Source organism: Rhinopithecus bieti, unplaced genomic scaffold (genome assembly GCF_001698545.2).
Source record: "Rhinopithecus bieti isolate Rb0 unplaced genomic scaffold, ASM169854v2 scaffold_44159, whole genome shotgun sequence".
Taxonomy (NCBI): Eukaryota; Metazoa; Chordata; class Mammalia; order Primates; family Cercopithecidae; genus Rhinopithecus; species Rhinopithecus bieti.
The window spans coordinates 1,982,396-1,999,387 of NW_016818573.1; the positions used below are offsets into that span (position 1 = coordinate 1,982,396).

The 16,992-nt window shown below is 50.0% G+C and overlaps 1 protein-coding gene, 1 long non-coding RNA gene and 1 pseudogene across 2 annotated transcripts in view; 1 reads left to right on the top strand and 2 right to left on the bottom strand.

The window, feature by feature from the left end:
• The window catches only part of LOC108518646 (uncharacterized), a 7,238-nt gene extending 5,305 nt beyond the window's left edge, over positions 1-1,933 (bottom strand). Inside the window, exons 1-2 of the long non-coding RNA XR_001882441.1 lie at positions 1,800-1,933; positions 1,535-1,689 (exon numbers count right to left, since the gene is read on the bottom strand). This is a non-coding gene — a long non-coding RNA (uncharacterized LOC108518646). The remainder of the gene's footprint in view (positions 1-1,534; positions 1,690-1,799) is intronic.
• Positions 1,934-7,384: 5,451 nt separating this feature from the next.
• On the bottom strand, positions 7,385-8,141 carry LOC108518674 (uncharacterized protein C11orf72-like; annotated as a pseudogene).
• Positions 8,142-10,957: 2,816 nt separating this feature from the next.
• Positions 10,958-16,908, top strand: NDUFV1 (NADH:ubiquinone oxidoreductase core subunit V1). The gene is made up of 10 exons (XM_017857243.1): positions 10,958-11,177; positions 12,472-12,554; positions 12,628-12,798; positions 13,527-13,710; positions 14,767-14,956; positions 15,382-15,594; positions 15,777-15,943; positions 16,271-16,352; positions 16,494-16,639; positions 16,746-16,908. Exons 1-10 carry the CDS (start codon positions 11,106-11,108, stop codon positions 16,830-16,832), a joined length of 1,395 nt encoding a protein of 464 aa, XP_017712732.1. The 5' UTR covers positions 10,958-11,105; the 3' UTR covers positions 16,833-16,908.
• The last annotated feature ends 84 nt before the right edge of the window (positions 16,909-16,992 follow it).

Consider the following 16,992-nt stretch of genomic DNA (forward strand, 5'->3'; position numbering starts at 1 on the left):
TTCCTATTTAGCATTCTTTCCCTGTATTTCTTCTTTACTCTGTTTTCCTGTCTTCAATTGAATTGAGTTTTTTTGTTCTAGTCTCTTCTCCCCATACTATTGGAAGTTACAAATTTTACTTTTATCTTTAGTGGTCACTCTTAAATTTTTAGATCATACCTAAATTTCATGTCCAAGCAAAAGCTAATTAATATCTCTATCCCCCTTCCTGAATATGAAGTGAAAACAAAAACATAGTATATGTCCAGGCGCAGTGGCTCATGCCTGTAATCCCAACACTTTGGGAGGCCAAGGTGAGCAGATCACCTGAGATCAGGAGTTCGAGACCAGCCTGGCCAACATGGAAAACCCCCGTGTCTACTAAAAAAAAAAAAAGAAAAAAAAAAAAATTAGCTGGGCGTGGTGGCACATGAGTGAGCTGAGAGGTCACGAGTTTGAGAAAAAGTAACAATTTGGCCAGGTTCGGTGGCTCACGCCTGTTATCCCAGCACTTTGGGAGGCCAAGGCGGGTGGATCACTTGAGGCCAAGAATTTGACACCAGCCTGGCTAACATGGTAAAACCCCATTTCTACTGAAAACACAAAAATTAGCCAGGTGTGGTGGTGCACACCTGTAATCCCAGCTACTAAGGAGGCTGAGGCACGAGAATCACTTGAACCCCAGTGGTGGAGGTTGCGATGAGCCAAGATCGCACCACTGCACTCCAGCCTGTGTGATAGAGCAAAACTCTGTCTCAAAAAACTAAAAACAAAATCAAATAAAATACAAAAATTAACAATTCATCAAGAAAACTTTCTTTATAAGTGATCAAAATTGGCTCAAGGAAATAGATAAATAACCATAAAAGAAATGGAGGCCAGGCATGGTGGCTCACGCCTGTAATCCCAACACTTTGGGAGGCTGAGGCGGGCGGATCATGAGGCAAGGAGATCGAGACCATTCTGGCTAACACGGTGAAACCCCATCTCTACCAAAAATACAAAATATTAGCCGGGTGTGGTGGCACCTGCCTGTAGTCCCAGCTACTCAGGAGGCTGAGGCAGGAGAATTGCTTGAACCTGGGAGGCGGAGGTTGCAGTGAGCCGAGACTGTGCCACTGCACTCAGTCTGGGCGACAGAGCGAGACTCCATCTCAAAAAAAAAAAAAAAAAAAAAGAAGAAGAAAAGAAAAGAAATGGAAATAGTGTTTCGATCACCCCAAGCAGAGGTCCCAGCTCCAGATAGCTTTACAATAAGTTATAGACATGCTTCAGGAAATAGATAATTTTTAACCTGAGCAAACTCTTCCAATATGTGGGAAAAGATGAGAAGTGGCCTACCTCATTTTAAGGGGCTAGCATAATCTTGAACAAAACTGAACAATATGCCCCAAAGAAAGTAAAACTAGAGGCTACTCTCTCTTGTGAGCACTGGTGTAAAAACTGAGTAAAATGTTAGCAAAACAAATGCAGCAGGACAGTGAAATCATATTACATCATGACCAATTGGTGTTTATACCCAGAATAAGAAAAAATAAGAATAGCAAGCACTTACATGGAGATGAAAACATGTAATCGTCACACCACCACCTTGAAACAGAGAGAGGTCAAGGAACTTGCTCCATGACACGCAGCTGATTCAGTGGAAGAATCCAAAATTAAGTCCAGAGAGGCCTCCTTCTGTGTTCTCGGCCACTGCACTCTGCCGCCCTGTTAGGTCAACAGATTAGAAAAATGATTGATGTGATTAACCACAGATTAAAGAAGAAAAGCAACATCATCTCAGATGCAGAAAAAGCCTTCCATGAAACTCAGCACACCTTCATGATAGAACTGTGTTCTCAAAGGGAGTTTTCTTTTTTTTTCTTTTGTTTTACTTTATTTTTATTTTTTTCAAAGGGAGTTTTCATAACATAATCATGGTCTCTGCCAAAAGCCTCAGCAAACCTCTTACTTACTGGTTCCTATGACGATTGTCACACACACTAATTGTTTAAAGATAAATAGGCCAGAGTTCTCAGCATGTTTTACCTTCATGCCCAATAGGAGGAGAGGCCCGTTTCCAAGATGCCTCTTAGCAACCAGGCAAGCCACACCCAGATCAGTTAGGGCAAATGGAATTTTATAGCCCTGAACTACAATTACCCACAACTCAGTTTTGTTTTTTAAGAGGAGTCTTGCTCTGTCACCAGCCTGGGGTGCAGTGGCTGCATCTCGGCTCACTGCAACCTCCAGCTCCCTGGTTCAAGTGATTCCTGCTTCAGTCTCCTGAGTAGCTGGGATTACAGGCGCACACCACCACACCCGGCTCATTTTTGTGTTTTTAGTAGAGATGGGGTTTCCCCATGTTGGCCAGGATGGTCTCAATCTCCTGACCTCGTGATCCACCCGCCTCGGCCTCCCAAAGTGCTGGGATTACAGGCATGAGCCACCGCGCCCAGCCTACAAACCCAGTTTTTAAGCAAGCCATTTGGAAGCTAAAGGTACTTTCTTAAGAATGCAGTGGGTGTCATGAAGGAAACCTCTGGGTGACTGGGGGAGAAGACGTATAGCAGAAGAGGACAATAAAAGATGTCAGAGGTCAGGTACGGTGGCTCACGCCTGTAATTCCAACACTTTGGGAGGCCAAGGCAGGTGGATCACCTGAGGTCAGGAATTCGAGACCAGCCTGACTAATATGGTGAAACCCTGTCTCTACTAAAAATACAAAATTAGCTGGAGGTGGTGGCATGCACCTGTAATCCCAGCTACTTGGGAGGGTGAAAAAAAAAAAGGATGTCAGAGAAGAGAATAAACCAGAGACTGGTGAATGTTTCCAGCTGCCAGCTTTATCTAATAAGGTTTAAAGTGTTATTGTTGAGAATTTCTTCTCCCTTTGCACCTGGATTGACAGTTCTTTTCTGCAGTCACTCTGTCTTTATTTTATTTTTCACAAGTAGCTACTACTAGTTAGCGGGAATATAATCAGAAACCCACTCACAGGAATTCTGTTTCTGAGCATCCAGTGAAAAACTTCTGGCCTAAGGCATTTGATATGAAAAGACATTAAAAAAATTTTTTTAAGTAGAACTGAGGACCTTAATATTGTCAACAAAAAGAGTCAAACTCTGTACAATATTTGAAGAGATGTATTTTTTTTTTTGGACAGAGTTTTGCTCTGTTGCCCAGGCTGGAGTGCAATGGCATGATCTCGGCTCACTGCAACCTCTGCCTCCAGGTTCAAACACTTCTCCTGCCTCAGCCTCCCCAGTAGCTGAGATTACAGGCATGCACCACCACGCCTGGCTAATTTTTTGTATTTTTAGTAGAGACGGGGTTTCACGATGTTGGCCAGGCTGGTCTTGAACTCCTGACCTCAGGAGATCTGCCTGCCTCAGCTTCCCAAAGTGCTGGGATTATAGGCATGAGCCGCTGTGCCCAGCCGATATTTATTCTAAGTTGAATGTGAGTGACTGGTGGTCTGTGACACAGCCCTCAGGAGATCCTGAGAACATGTGCCCAAGGTTGTTGGGCCACATCTTAATTTTATACATTTTAGGGAGACATAAGACATCAATCAATACATGTAAGATTCCAAACATAGGAAGCAGGTTGGGGGCTGCTTCCAGGTACTAGGTGGATTCAAAGATTTTTCTGACTGGCAATCAGTTGAAGGAGTGATCAAAAGAAAGGAATGTCTAGGTTACAAAGGGGTTGTGGAGACCAAAGTTTTATCATGTAGATAAAGCCTCTAGGTAGCAGGCTTCGGAGAGAATAGATCATCAATGTTCCTTGTCAGACGTAAGAGTCTGTTCTATCAGTAATTCCGAAAGAGAGGAGGGTGTAATGAGGCATGTCCAGCTCCCTTTTTCATTGTGGCCTGAACTAGCTTTTCAGGTTAACTTTGGAAAGCCCTTGCTGAGAGGAGGGGTCCACTCAGATGGGTGAGGGGCTTAGAATTTTCCTTTTGGTTTATAATATCAAACCTTTACACATTTGCATTAAAGTCACACCCCAGATAAGGAAGCTTGCTATCACCACTATTCAGCCTTATCCTGAAGTTTTTAGTTGGTGCAATAATGAAAGGAAACAAGACATCTGATATTAGAAAGGAAGAGACACTATCCTTACTGTTTCTCAACAGTGGCTTACGCCTGTAATTCCAGCACTTTGGGAGGCCAACGCAGGTGGATCACCTGAGGTCAGGAATTCGAGACCAGCCTGATGAGACTCTGATCACCAGCAGAGAAAACAGAAAAGCAGGCCAGGCGCAGTGACTCAGGTTTACAGTCTCAGCACTTTGGGAGGCTGAGGTGGGAGAATCACCTCAGCCTGGGAGGGCAAGGCTGTGGTGAGCTGTGATCATGCCACTGCACTCCAACCTATGTGATGGAGTGAGACCCTGTCTCAAAAAACAACAGCTACAACAAGAACAAAACAAGAAAAGCTTGACTGGGTACCATTTTATTTATTTTATTTTTTACTTCCCACACTACGCTGATGTAGCCTTTTAAAAATCATTTATTGGCCGGGCGCAGTGGCTCACGCCTGTAATCCCAGCACTTTGGGAGGCCGAGGCGGATGGATCATGAGGTCAGGAGATCGAGACTACCCTGGCTAACACGGTGAAACCCCGTCTCTACTAAAAATACAAAAAAAATTAGCCGGGTGTGGTGGCGGGCGCCTGTAGTCCCAGCTATTCGGGCAAGCCAAGATCGCGCTACTGTACTCCAGCCTGGGCGACAGAGCAAGACTCCATCTCCACTCCCCTCCCCGCCAAAATAAATAAATAATAAACAAATAAAATAAAATAAAAATCATTTATTTAGTTAGTTTTCTTTGTTTTGATTTTGAGACAGGGTCTCGCTGTCTCATCCAAGCTGGAGCGCAGTAGTGCTGTCATGGCTTACTGTAGTCTCACCTTCCCAGGCTCAAACCATCTTCCCGCCTTAGCATCCCAAGGAGCTGGGATTATAGGTGTGCACCACCACGGCTGGCTAAGTTTTCACTTTTTTTTTTTTTTTTTTTTTTTTTTTGTAGAGATGGGATCTCACTCTGTTGCCAGGGCTGGTCTTGTACTCCTGGGTTCAAGCAATCCTCCTGCCTCAGCCTCCCAAAGTGCTAGGGTTACAGGCGTGAGCTGCCACACCTGGCCTGGATAAACTTTTGTAAAAGCAGAGTCCATTAAGTGATCTCAATACAATATCAAAAAGGAAAATCGATAATATTCCATTCACAAGCAACAGCCAATTAGAAATGTAATCAGAAAAGGGATGACAAAAATATAAAACCACAAACATATCACAGAAAATTCCTGCACTAAAAAAGTACAGAATTAAAAACTAATTCTAAATCTTTAGGGAAGGAGCTAAAAGATCTGAAACAATGGGAGTGCTCATTCCCTGGATGGGAAGATGCATGATTGTAAAGACATGGTTCTTCTCTGAATTCATTTAGAATTCTGTGCACGGAGTTAAACACTCTTGGGACATTTGCTGTGTGTCAGGCATGGCTCTGAGCACTTTACAAGCACCTCATTCACTTTCTCAGTAACTCTAACAATCACTCCTTTAGGGTATATGTTATCCTCATTTTCCACTTGAGGAAACTGAAGCAGGGGTCATAAAATCTCACTGGTAGGAAGTGACAGAAGCAGGATTTTGAATCCAAGCCCTTAACCTTGAAGCTTTGATGTCACTTGAAGATAATCATGTTTCTAAATCTATTTGTGCCAGCGTGGACTAATCTCAAAAACATTGTGTTGAATGAAAAAAGCAAGGTGTAGACTCATTACGTCGAAATACTAGGCTGGGTGCAGCAGCTCATGCCTGTATTCCCAGTACTTTGGGAGGCAAAGACCAGAGGATCACTTAAGCCCAGGAGTTCGAGACCAGCCTGGGCAACATAGAGAGTCCTTGTATATACAAATTTTAAAAACCTAGCCCGGTATGGTGATGCACATCTTTGGCTCCAGCTACTCAGGAGGGTGAGGCGGGAGGATCACTTGAGGCTGGGGGGTCAAGGCTGCAGTGAGCCATGATCTTGCCACTGCACCCCAGCCTAGGTGACAGAGTGAGACCCGTCTTAAACCAAACGTACAAAATGCCATTACTGCAAATAAAAATCACCAAACACTCATATTTTCTGTGGGTAAATATATGCACAAGTAAAGTAATTTTTTAAAAGGATTGGAAGATTATATCAGATTCAACAGCATTTGGCTCCAAGATGGCAGGAGGGGACTTTATAGTTTTTTGGTAAAGGTCTAAACTTTTAAGAACCAGTGTATTAATATGCTACCGTGAAGTGTTTTAAACTCACCTAGAAAACCGGCCGGGCACAGTGGCTCATGCCTATAATCCTAGCACTTTGGGAGGCTGTGGTGGGTGGATCACCTGAGGTCAGGAGTTTGAGACCAGCCTGGTCAACATGGTGAAATCCTGTCTCTACTAAAAATACAAAAATTAGCCTGTGTGGTGGTGTGCACCTGTAATCCCAGCTACTTGGGAGGCTGAGGCAGGAGAATCGCTTGAACCCAGGAGGCGGAGTTTACAGCAAACGGATTGTACCACTGCACTCTGGCCTGGGTGACAAGAGCGAGACTCTATGTCAATAAATAAATATCTTTTTAAAAAATCACATAGAAACAGTAACAGGTATTGTCAGGACGGTCATAATATGTTATTACTTTCTTCTTGCTTTTTTGGTATTCAATTTCAAATGCAGGAAAAAATTGATGTTTTTCATTTTCCAAATATAATATTTGATTACAATATTGAGTAAGTCCTTCCCTTGAGAAGCTCTGTGCTGGGGGTTGGGGAAGATCTGATCATGCCTTTCTCACACTGGGCCTGACAATAGATGCTCAAAATAGTTGCATGGGGTTGTTGTAGAACTAGCAGGTTTGTATGCCCATATGTATGCAGTAACAGACCAATTACACTGAGATAGCAGGGTTTGCAGCAGAGAAAGAGTTTAATGATTGCAGGCACCAAGTCTGGAGATGGGAAGAGACCTTCAAATCCATCTCCCCAAGGAGTTTTGAGCTGGGTTTTTTAAGGAGATTGTGGAGGGTAAAGGGCTGGATATTTGGGATTGTTGATTATCCGAGCAAGGGGCATGAAATAGTTGGGAATGGAAACTGCATCCTTAGGTGAGCCAGCTCTTCATGGGGACCAGCTGAGTCAGTAGTTTTATCAGCATGCAGGACCTGGAGGAATATTTCAAAAGGAAAATTTAACATTTCATGTTCAAGTTGTTATTTATACAGCAGTTAAGGGCAGCTATAATCTAGGGTCTTTGTGACCCCGGGACAACAGGCACCAAACAGCCATGAGGAAGCAGGTTAGAGAGCAGCTGACCTCATGATGAATGCTGAGTGTGCTGAAGGCTTGGTTTATTTTCATCTTTCCCTCCTACTTCTTCCCTAATTGGTTTTATAAAGTTTATAGGGATGGTTGTAGGGTGGTTGCAGAAAGCTTCCTGGGGGAGGTGATGTCCAAAGGGCTCCTGGGAGGAGTAGGGCCAAGTAGGGAGGAAGACAGATCCTCTGGTGCAGATCCAGCTTGTATAGGCAAAACCAAAGGAGCTGGAACTGGGGAGGTCAACAGGTAGCAGCCACAAAGGACTCTGAATGCCAGGCCAAAGGGTCTTGAGCTTTGTTCTGAGGGCAGTGGGGAACCACAAAAACTCTCAGGCAGGAAAGGGGCAAAACGAGTCTGAGATTTATAATAATCCCAGTGTTCCATGTTTGCAGAGAAGGGGCTGGAGAAGCCAAAATGTGAGGGTGGGAGACCCCAAGGACATACTGTTAATTTCAGGTGAGAGATGACAGGGCCACAGCCATCTCTCACTGTGCTGGGAATGTTTGGAAGGTAAAGTTGACCAGATAGACACAGTGGATGTGGGATCAGTGGAACAGGAACAAGCCCTTGATACCCCGTGGCTTGTGGCTTGGAGGCTGGTGGGGGAGGCTGATACACAGAGTGACACAGGATGGGATGGGTGCTGAGGAGGTGAGAGCCAGGACCTGAGACGCTGCAGAGGAGGCTCCTGGAAGACGACATCGGAGTGGATCTCCTTCTTCACTTGAGGAGCCTGGCAAGCAGGTGCTCCAGTGGGTGGGGACCAGTGGGGGATTTGTCATTAGGAGACCTCAGGCCGAGTTCTGGCAGTTGTGTCATCCTAGGCGGGCTACTCAGCCATGCTGACACTCTGCTTCTGAAAACAGGGCTCATCATTCCTGAGGCTGGAGTTTTGGAGGATTAAGGAGGTAACATATGGCAAGTGCTTGGCACAGAGCCTGCCACTGAATGAACAGAGGATCCTGCCCCTCACTCTCCATTTCCCATCCCCCCATGCCCAGCATCTCCTGTCCCCAGCATCCCCAACCTGCCTCTCCCTCAGCCTGTATTCCTTTGACCCAGTTAGAGAGAGATGAGGAAGGAATCCACCCCCTGGCTCCAACCTGCCCCCCTTCTTCTGCCCCAAAGGGAGGGATCCGAGGACTCAGGTCTGAGCCCGGATTAGCTGTGTAATCCCCAGCTTTGCCCAGGCAACCTCTTTCCTTGCCCAAGAGAGGGGGCCTGGGGCTGGCAGCCAGGACTCCTGGGCTCTGGGCCTGATACTACCCTACCTGTCTGGGAAACCTCAGACAGGGGAGAGATGCTCTTGGTGCCTCTCTTGGGAATGTCACTGACGTCCACAGTGACTGTCACATGCACGTCAGTGGTTCTGTGGGTTTTTCTGTGCGGGGCACTGTGGGAGGGAAGAAAGGCCTAGATTCCAGTCCAGCTCCACCACTCAGCAGCTTCATGCCCACAGACAAAGGATAAAATCCCCCTGAGCCTCAGTTTTTTCATGGACAAAATGGAGTGAACACCTTGTTGGGCTGCTGTGGGGTATGTGAGAAAAATAGCTGCAAAGGAGTTTTGTGAATAGCACATTTTAGAGAGATCAGAAAGGATGATTACAGCACAAAAGAACAGAGATGGTTCCTCCCATGAGGACTGGAAAACAGCTGAGGAGAACAAGCCAGAAAGGTCACTCTCATCATGAGGACCAGAGCAGAGGGTTCCAGGAAACTGAAAAAGATGAGTTCATCAGGCTTCCAAGTCCTCCTGGGAAGGCAAAGGACAAAGGGACCTCCCCAGGTCAGGGAAAAACCGAGGGAGGGTGACAGCGACACAAACGCCCTAAAGTCTAATGATGGCAGGAAGGGGTCTCGGGGGACGGGGGTGGGGTTCACTGCAGTGGCCTGGGCGTGATGACCCTGGCGAAGGACGGGGTTGCAAACCCCTTAAATCCTGGACCAGTGGCTGATTCCAAAGGCAGCAGGGACCCATGCCAGGATTTTGGGCAGAAGCACAAAGTGCTGGACTCTCCTGAAAAGGGCTGAGAGAACTCAGCGGTGTAGGGACCAGCCCCACAGGGTCGGTGGGTTTTTCTCTCCGTGTGCGGAGACGAGATGTTGTAGAAATGAAGACACAAGGCAAAGAGATGAAAGAAAAGACAGCTGGGCCCAGGGGACCACTACCGCCAAGATGCGGAGACTGGTAGTGGCCCCGAATTCCAGGCTGCGCTGATATTTATTGGATACAAGACAAAGGGGCAGGGTAAGGAGTGTGAGCCATCTCAATGATAGGTAAGGTCATGTGGGTCACGTGTCCACTGGACAGGGGGCCCTTCCCTGCCTGGCAGCCAAGGCAGAGAGAGAGAGAGAGAGACAGCTTACATCATTATTTCTGCATATTAGAGACTTTTAGTACTTTCATTGATTTTGCTACTGCTATCTAAAAGGCAGAGCCAGGTGTACAGGATGGAACATGAAGGCGGACTAGGAGCGTGACCACTGAAGCACAGCATCACAGGGAGACGGTTAGGCCTCCGGATAACTGCGGGCGGGCCTGACTGATGTCAGGCCCTCCACAAGAGGTGGAGGAGTGTTCTCTAAACTCCCCCCGGGGAAAGGGAGACTCCCTTTCCTGGTCAGTCTTCCTTTCCCCTTCTGCTAACTAGCGGGTGTTTTTCCTTGGCACTGACACTACTTCTAGACCACGGTCCACTTGGCTACGGGCGTCTTCCCAGATGCTGGCATTACTGCTAGACCAAAGAGACCTCTAGTGGCCCTGTCTGGGCGTGACAGAGGGCTCACACTCTTGTCTCCTGGTCACTTCTATGTTCCTTCAGCTCCTATGTCTGTATGGCCTGGTTTTTTCTAGGTTATGATTGTAGAGCGAAGATTATTATAATATTGGAATAAAGAGTAATTACAACAAACTAATGATTAATGATATTCATACATAATCACATCTATAATCTATATCTAGTATAACGATTCTTATTTTATATATTTTATTATACTGGAACAGCTCGTGCCCTCGGTCTCTTACTTCGGCACCTGGGTGGCTTGCCGCCCACACAGCTGCGCCAGCAAGAGGATGTGCCATGCACTGACCATCTGCATCCTCTCTGCCTCACCCCAGCCTAGGACTCTGTGAGAGGCTCTCCTGGGAGACCTCTGCGAACAATCCCCTGACTTGGAGTCTTCAGTCCTTCCCCAAGCACAGGGACGCCCGGGGTGGAGAAGTCCACAGTCTGGCAGGGCTCAGACTGGGCAGAATAACTGCAACGTAGTCATGAGGATTGGGCTGTGGCCTGCCTGACTTTTCCTTCCTCCCATGATACACCGATGCATACAGCAGGCGCACACTAAACGTCAAATCTATAGAAAGTGGAACACACCAGGACCCAGCAGAAGGCGACATGCAAGTTTTGTTTACTCGTGGCATGAAAGGCTGGGAGCCAGCGGGCGTAGGCCACGAAGTGAAGCGGGCTAAGCAAGGAGCGAAAGAGCGGTGGGGACACCGCCAATAAATGCCAGCCCGGCGGAGAAAGGAAGGCGGGCCCTAGGCCGGCGGGACCACATCTCCCAGAAGCCCCGGCGCCAAGGCATTGGCCTCTCCGCTCTCCCCCGAGGAGGCGGGGCCGCGGGCGAAGCGGAAGGGGCGCAGCGATGCCAGTGCGCGGCGCCGGCGTCGGGAGCGTGACGTCTTTCCTGTGCGCCACCTAGCGTTTCTATCGCGCCAGTTCCTCAGCCTGAGTGCTGTGAAGGTGACAGCCTGAGGTGACCCAGCTGGCACCCCGCGATGCTGGTAGCACGGCGGCTGCTCGGCGGGTCGCTCCCCTCGCGGGTATCTGTGCGTTTCAGCGGCGACACGGTGAGGCCCGGCCTGGCTGGGGCCAGGGGTTTTCGGGGCCCGGTGTCGCGGCCGCGCCTGTGCACGAGCAGTCCCTGGGGTCTGTAGTGGCCGCTAGAGAGCCCTTCTCCCCAGACCAGGAGGGAAGACTCCCGCTCCGGCCTGGTTGAAGTGGGGGAACGGGTCCTATCGCGGGGCCGACTCCCTTGGCCCGCCGCCTTGCTGGCTTCCCTTGTTTCACAGTCCTCGGCCTGGCGGAAGTTTTGCAGGTTATGAAGCGCCCTTGTTTTCATTCCTGCCTTGTTACAGCCTTGTAGGGCGTGAAGGGGTCATTGCCCCATTTAGGGATGCGCACCTCCTGATTTCCTGTCCACTGCTCTGCACCCTGAAGTGGCTGAAAAGTGCTCTCACACGGATGGGAATCCCATCGCCCTTAGCTGGGGCGCTGTCCACTGGGTCGTGGGGCTCCTCATTTTCATCCTAAGTGAGCCGCTCCATCATGTGTGTGTTAGGGAGGCATTTCTTTTCCATCAGTAAACACATTTCGCCTCTTCGGCCGAGTTAGGAATATAAAAGGCCCCTGGCCTACCCAAAGCCAGGCCAGGAAAGGGCCATGCCACCACACTGGGCTTGTGGGGCGGTGCGGTGCCGTGATGCAGGTGTGGGCTTTGGCTACCGACAGACCTGGGCTAAATTCGACCTGCTGCTTTTGACTGTGAGACGTTCCATAAGTTCCTTTTGCTCCGAGCCTCAGTTTTCTCCTCTGTGAAATAGAGAAAATCGTTCCTATCAGAGTTATTATGAGGATTAAATGGGATTTTGAATGTAAAGTGCTTCCATCCAGTATCTGCTAAACAAAATGCTTACTAATGGCTGGGCGCGGTGGCTCACGCCTGTAATCCCAGTACTTTGGGAGGCTGAGGCGGGCGGATCGCTTGAGGTCAGGAGACCAGCCTGGCCAATATGGTGAGACCCCATCTCTACTAAAAGTGCAAAATTTACCCGGGCGTGGTGTTGAATGCCTGTGATCCCAGCTATCCGGAGGCTGAGGCACAAGAATCACTTGCACTTGGGAGGTGGAGGTTGCAGTGAGCTGAGATTATGCCACTGCACTCCAGCCTGGGCAACAGAGCAAGAGTCTGTCTCAAAAAAAAAAAAGGTTACTAAGTGGCAGTGGTAGCTGTGATGCTATGGATGCTCCCCTAGCCCTAGCCCAGCCCCTCCTAAATAGGGAGACCCAAGATTCTGTAGCTTCTGGCCCAATCCCTCATGGCCCCAGAGTGCTGCTGGGCCTCCTGACCCTCTGTCTCCCCAGACAGCACCCAAGAAAACCTCATTTGGCTCGCTGAAGGATGAAGACCGGATCTTCACCAACCTGTATGGCCGCCATGACTGGAGGTGAGACAGTGCCCTTCGTGTGTTGGGTCCCGGAGCAAGGTGTCCCCTTCACTGCCTTCCCTACTCTGTCCAGGCTGAAAGGTGCCCTGAGTCGAGGTGACTGGTACAAGACAAAGGAGATCCTGCTGAAGGGGCCCGATTGGATCCTGGGTGAGATCAAGACATCGGGTTTGCGGGGCCGCGGAGGCGCTGGCTTCCCCACTGGCCTCAAGTGGAGCTTCATGAATAAGCCCTCAGATGGCAGGTGTGTGTTGGGGAGTGGGGCAGATGTGGCTGTGGGAGAGACCTTAGGGGTGACTGGGGCTTCCCTGGGCCTTTGGGCTCTTTAGTTAGAAACTTAGCATGAACGAGGTGGGCACATGTTCCCGGGCCTTAAATGGATGGGACTTACTCTGTGGACTTCCACAGGGGAGACTTACGTAGCAGAATTAACACATGATTTTGACTCAGGCAGACTTTGTTCAAATTCTAGCTCTGCCTCCTAATCATAGAGCTGTGGGCAATTTCTCGGCCTTTGTGAACCTTAGCTGCTTTTTTGTAAATAGGTACAGTGATACCATGCAAGGATTAAAGAGATAATGTTCATACAGCTTTTGGCCTGTACGCTGGTTGGCACATAAAGCAAATGATAAATGTCACCTGCTTTACCTCCTTTTGGTGGTAGAGCTTGAGGAATGCTCTTTGTCACCAAGAGCAGAATCTGGCTGTCAGGGGCAGACACAAGGAGAGATGTTTGGATGAGCTGAATGAAGACCTTTCTTGTGGTTATAGCTGCCCAAAGATAGAATAGGCAGTGAGCTCCCTGTCATTTGGTGGTGAGCAAGCAGAGCCCCTGGGACGTTGGGAGGGCAGTGAAGGATTGGCTGTCTGAGGAGACATCTTTGAGGCCTCCCTGGGTGGAGTGGGGTGACATGGAGTTGAAGACCCAGTCCTGGTGGCCCTGTAGCCTGTCTGACCTGTGGGCCCCTGCAGGCCCAAGTATCTGGTGGTGAACGCAGACGAGGGGGAGCCAGGCACCTGCAAGGACCGGGAGATCATACGCCATGATCCTCACAAGCTGGTGGAAGGCTGCCTGGTGGGGGGCCGGGCCATGGGCGCCCGTGCCGCCTATATCTACATCCGAGGGGAATTCTACAATGAGGCCTCCAATCTGCAGGTGGGCAGGGAGAGACGTGGGCAGATGAGAAGGTGCTCAGTGTGCACTTATACACCCCTCACCCAGCACAGTTGTTCTGAGGTGTTAGCACCTGGTCTCGCAATGGTTGAACTGGGGGAGTGGTGGCCAGTCTTGCATGCATCCCTAATGGGACTTGGCTCCCAAAGCCACCTTCCAGGGCTCCTAATGCTGCTGGTATAATTTTTTTTTTTTTTTTTTTTTGCTTCAAAATAATAGTATTTATTATAACAACAAGTAGCAAGAAGAACCTAAGTGGAACTATGTGTTTAGCAAGAGAGCTGAATAATTATGAATATAAACAATTCCTATTTGGAGAAAATACATTATGTTCATTGCTTGGAACTATGAATAATACTTATATCTGTAGAAAATATAGAAAAATAAAATAGGTTAAGGCAATAAGGATATAGGCAATTACATTTTAATTTTAATTTTTTTTTTTTTTTGAGACGGAGTCTCGCTCTGTCGCCCGGGCTGGAGTGCAGTGGCCGGATCTCAGCTCACTGCAAGCTCCGCCTCCCGGGCTTACGCCATTCTCCTGCCTCAGCCTCCCGAGTAGCTGGGACTACAGGCGCCCGCCACCTCGCCCGGCTAGTTTTTTGTATTTTTTAGTAGAGATGGGGTTTCACCATGTTAGCCAGGATGGTCTCGATCTCCTGACCTCGTGATCCGCCCGTCTCGGCCTCCCAAAGTGCTGGGATTACAGGCTTGAGCCACCGCGTCCGGCCCATTTTTATTTTAATTTTATAAAGACTTTTATTTTTCCTTACAAACTGGGGTAGTTAGGAGACCTGATAATAGCTACTTCACTTTTATTTTCCTGGCAGCAAAGCAGCTTATGTGTTCCTTCTTGCATATCTGTTCCGGATTATAGTCAAGTTTTCCAATTCGTTTTACTAAGTTAGCAAAATTTTTTATACCAGGAGCATTAGGAGCCTCACCGTAGGAGGCCTTCAAGGGCTTCATGACTCCTGAAGTTATAGGCTGACTCCTGGGCTGGGGGTCGGCTGGGAAACTCACACCTTTGTCCTGCAGGTGGCCATCCGAGAGGCCTATGAGGCAGGTCTGATTGGCAAGAATGCCTGTGGCTCTGGCTATGATTTTGACGTGTTTGTGGTGCGTGGGGCTGGGGCCTACATCTGTGGAGAGGAGACAGCACTCATCGAATCCATCGAGGGCAAGCAGGGCAAGCCCCGCCTGAAGCCCCCCTTCCCTGCAGACGTGGGTAAGGCCTGGCATAACCCTGGGTCAGACTGTGTCCTGTGACACCCGAGATCTGGCTAGGTTCCCTTCGAATTGTTCTTATGGATTTCTGAGTGCCTTCCTGGCTGGGGCCAGATAAAGAGTAGGCTGGCAACAATACATAGGCTCCCCCAGGGCTGCCTGTAGCCCCTCCTCCTGCCTCGGTCCCCCCGCACCCGTGCTGCTCTGTGGCTCCACCTTCACAGTGCCTGTTCTCAGGCTAAGGGCATGGTGATGAACAAGGCAATGAGGCATCTCTGGAGTTTGGGGTCCAGCAGGGATAAGAATGATAAGGGGATATTAGAGCAGGGGTTCTGCCATGGGAGCAGGACCCTGGGACACACCTCCCTGCCAGGAAACTTGCCCCACCCCCTAGCAGCCACCAGTTGTCTTCCCATTTCCCTAAAGGAGTGTTTGGCTGCCCCACAACTGTGGCCAACGTGGAGACAGTGGCAGTGTCCCCCACCATCTGCCGCCGTGGGGGCACCTGGTTTGCTGGCTTTGGCAGAGAGCGCAACTCAGGCACCAAACTGTTCAACATCTCTGGCCATGTCAACCACCCTTGCACTGTGGAGGAGGAGATGTCTGTGCCCTTGAAAGAACTGATTGAGAAGCATGCTGGTAAGGCCTGGGGCCAGCCAGGATGTAGGTGGGCAGGTGTCCATGAAGAGAGCCTGGGCGGGAGGGCTCAGGAGACGGGGCTGGGTCTAGGGGCTGACTAAGGGCCTGGGGTCAGGACTAGGCAGGTGTGCCGGCCCCAGCCCTGACCATGCATCCCTTTGGGGACTGACTTGGGGCCCCAGGGGGTGTCACGGGCGGCTGGGACAACCTCCTTGCTGTGATTCCTGGCGGCTCGTCTACCCCACTGATCCCCAAGTCTGTGTGTGAGACGGTGCTGATGGACTTCGACGCGCTGGTGCAGGCACAGACAGGCTTGGGCACAGCTGCGGTGATCGTCATGGACCGCTCGGTAAGGGTTCACACACCAGCCCCGGTCCCTGCCCTCCTGGTTGCTGTCTTCCTCCCTGGGCCTCCCAGAAAACCCTCTTGCCAGCACTCAGGTCTCAGTTCCTGCAGCCTGAGATAAAGCAAGGTGGAAGAGGAGGGAGGAAGGCCGCTCTGAGGAGAATACCCCGGAGTCTGGGCAGCACAGGGGGCCCAGGGAGGCTGGAGGAGGCCAGAATGCTGGGTGGGCTGGGAAGAGCTTCTGGAACTGGGGGAGGGGCTGTCACTAGGGGGTTGAGGCCCAGGCTTCTGTCTGGCCGTGAGTGCCTGCTAATTGCCCCTTGTCACCCAGACGGACATCGTGAAAGCCATCGCCCGCCTCATTGAGTTCTATAAGCACGAGAGCTGTGGCCAGTGCACCCCATGCCGCGAGGGTGAGCAGCGGGCAGGGTGGGGGTTTGCTTGCCATAGCTTCACTTAACCTCCACCCCATCATGTGGCCTGCACCCCTCAAGCATCATCCCACATCCTGGCTGGGGAGATCATCAGGCCCTTTCTTGTGGCTGTGGCTGCAGGTGTGGACTGGATGAACAAGGTGATGGCTCGTTTTGTGAGGGGGGACGCCCGGCCGGCCGAGATTGACTCCCTGTGGGAGATCAGCAAGCAGATAGAAGGCCACACCATTTGTGCTCTGGGTGACGGGGCCGCCTGGCCTGTGCAGGTATTCACCGCCCTTCTGCGTAGCGCGGAGGGTGGGTGGCGTCAAGGGCCCAGGGTGTTGGGGGATTTTTGGACTCTGTTTCACACAGTCCCCCCACCAACCCCAGGGTCTGATCCGCCACTTTCGCCCGGAGCTTGAGGAACGGATGCAGCGGTTTGCCCAGCAGCATCAGGCCCGGCAGGCTGCCTCTTAGCCCACCACCCTGGCCTGCTGTCCTGTGTCTGTCCGTCTGGAATGCTGGACAATAAAGCGAGTGCTGCCCACCCTCCCGCTGCAGCTGCTGTGACTGTGCTCTTTACCCTTTACCCAGCACAGGATCCTCAAGGGTGGGAGGGGAGAACAGGGCCCAGTCT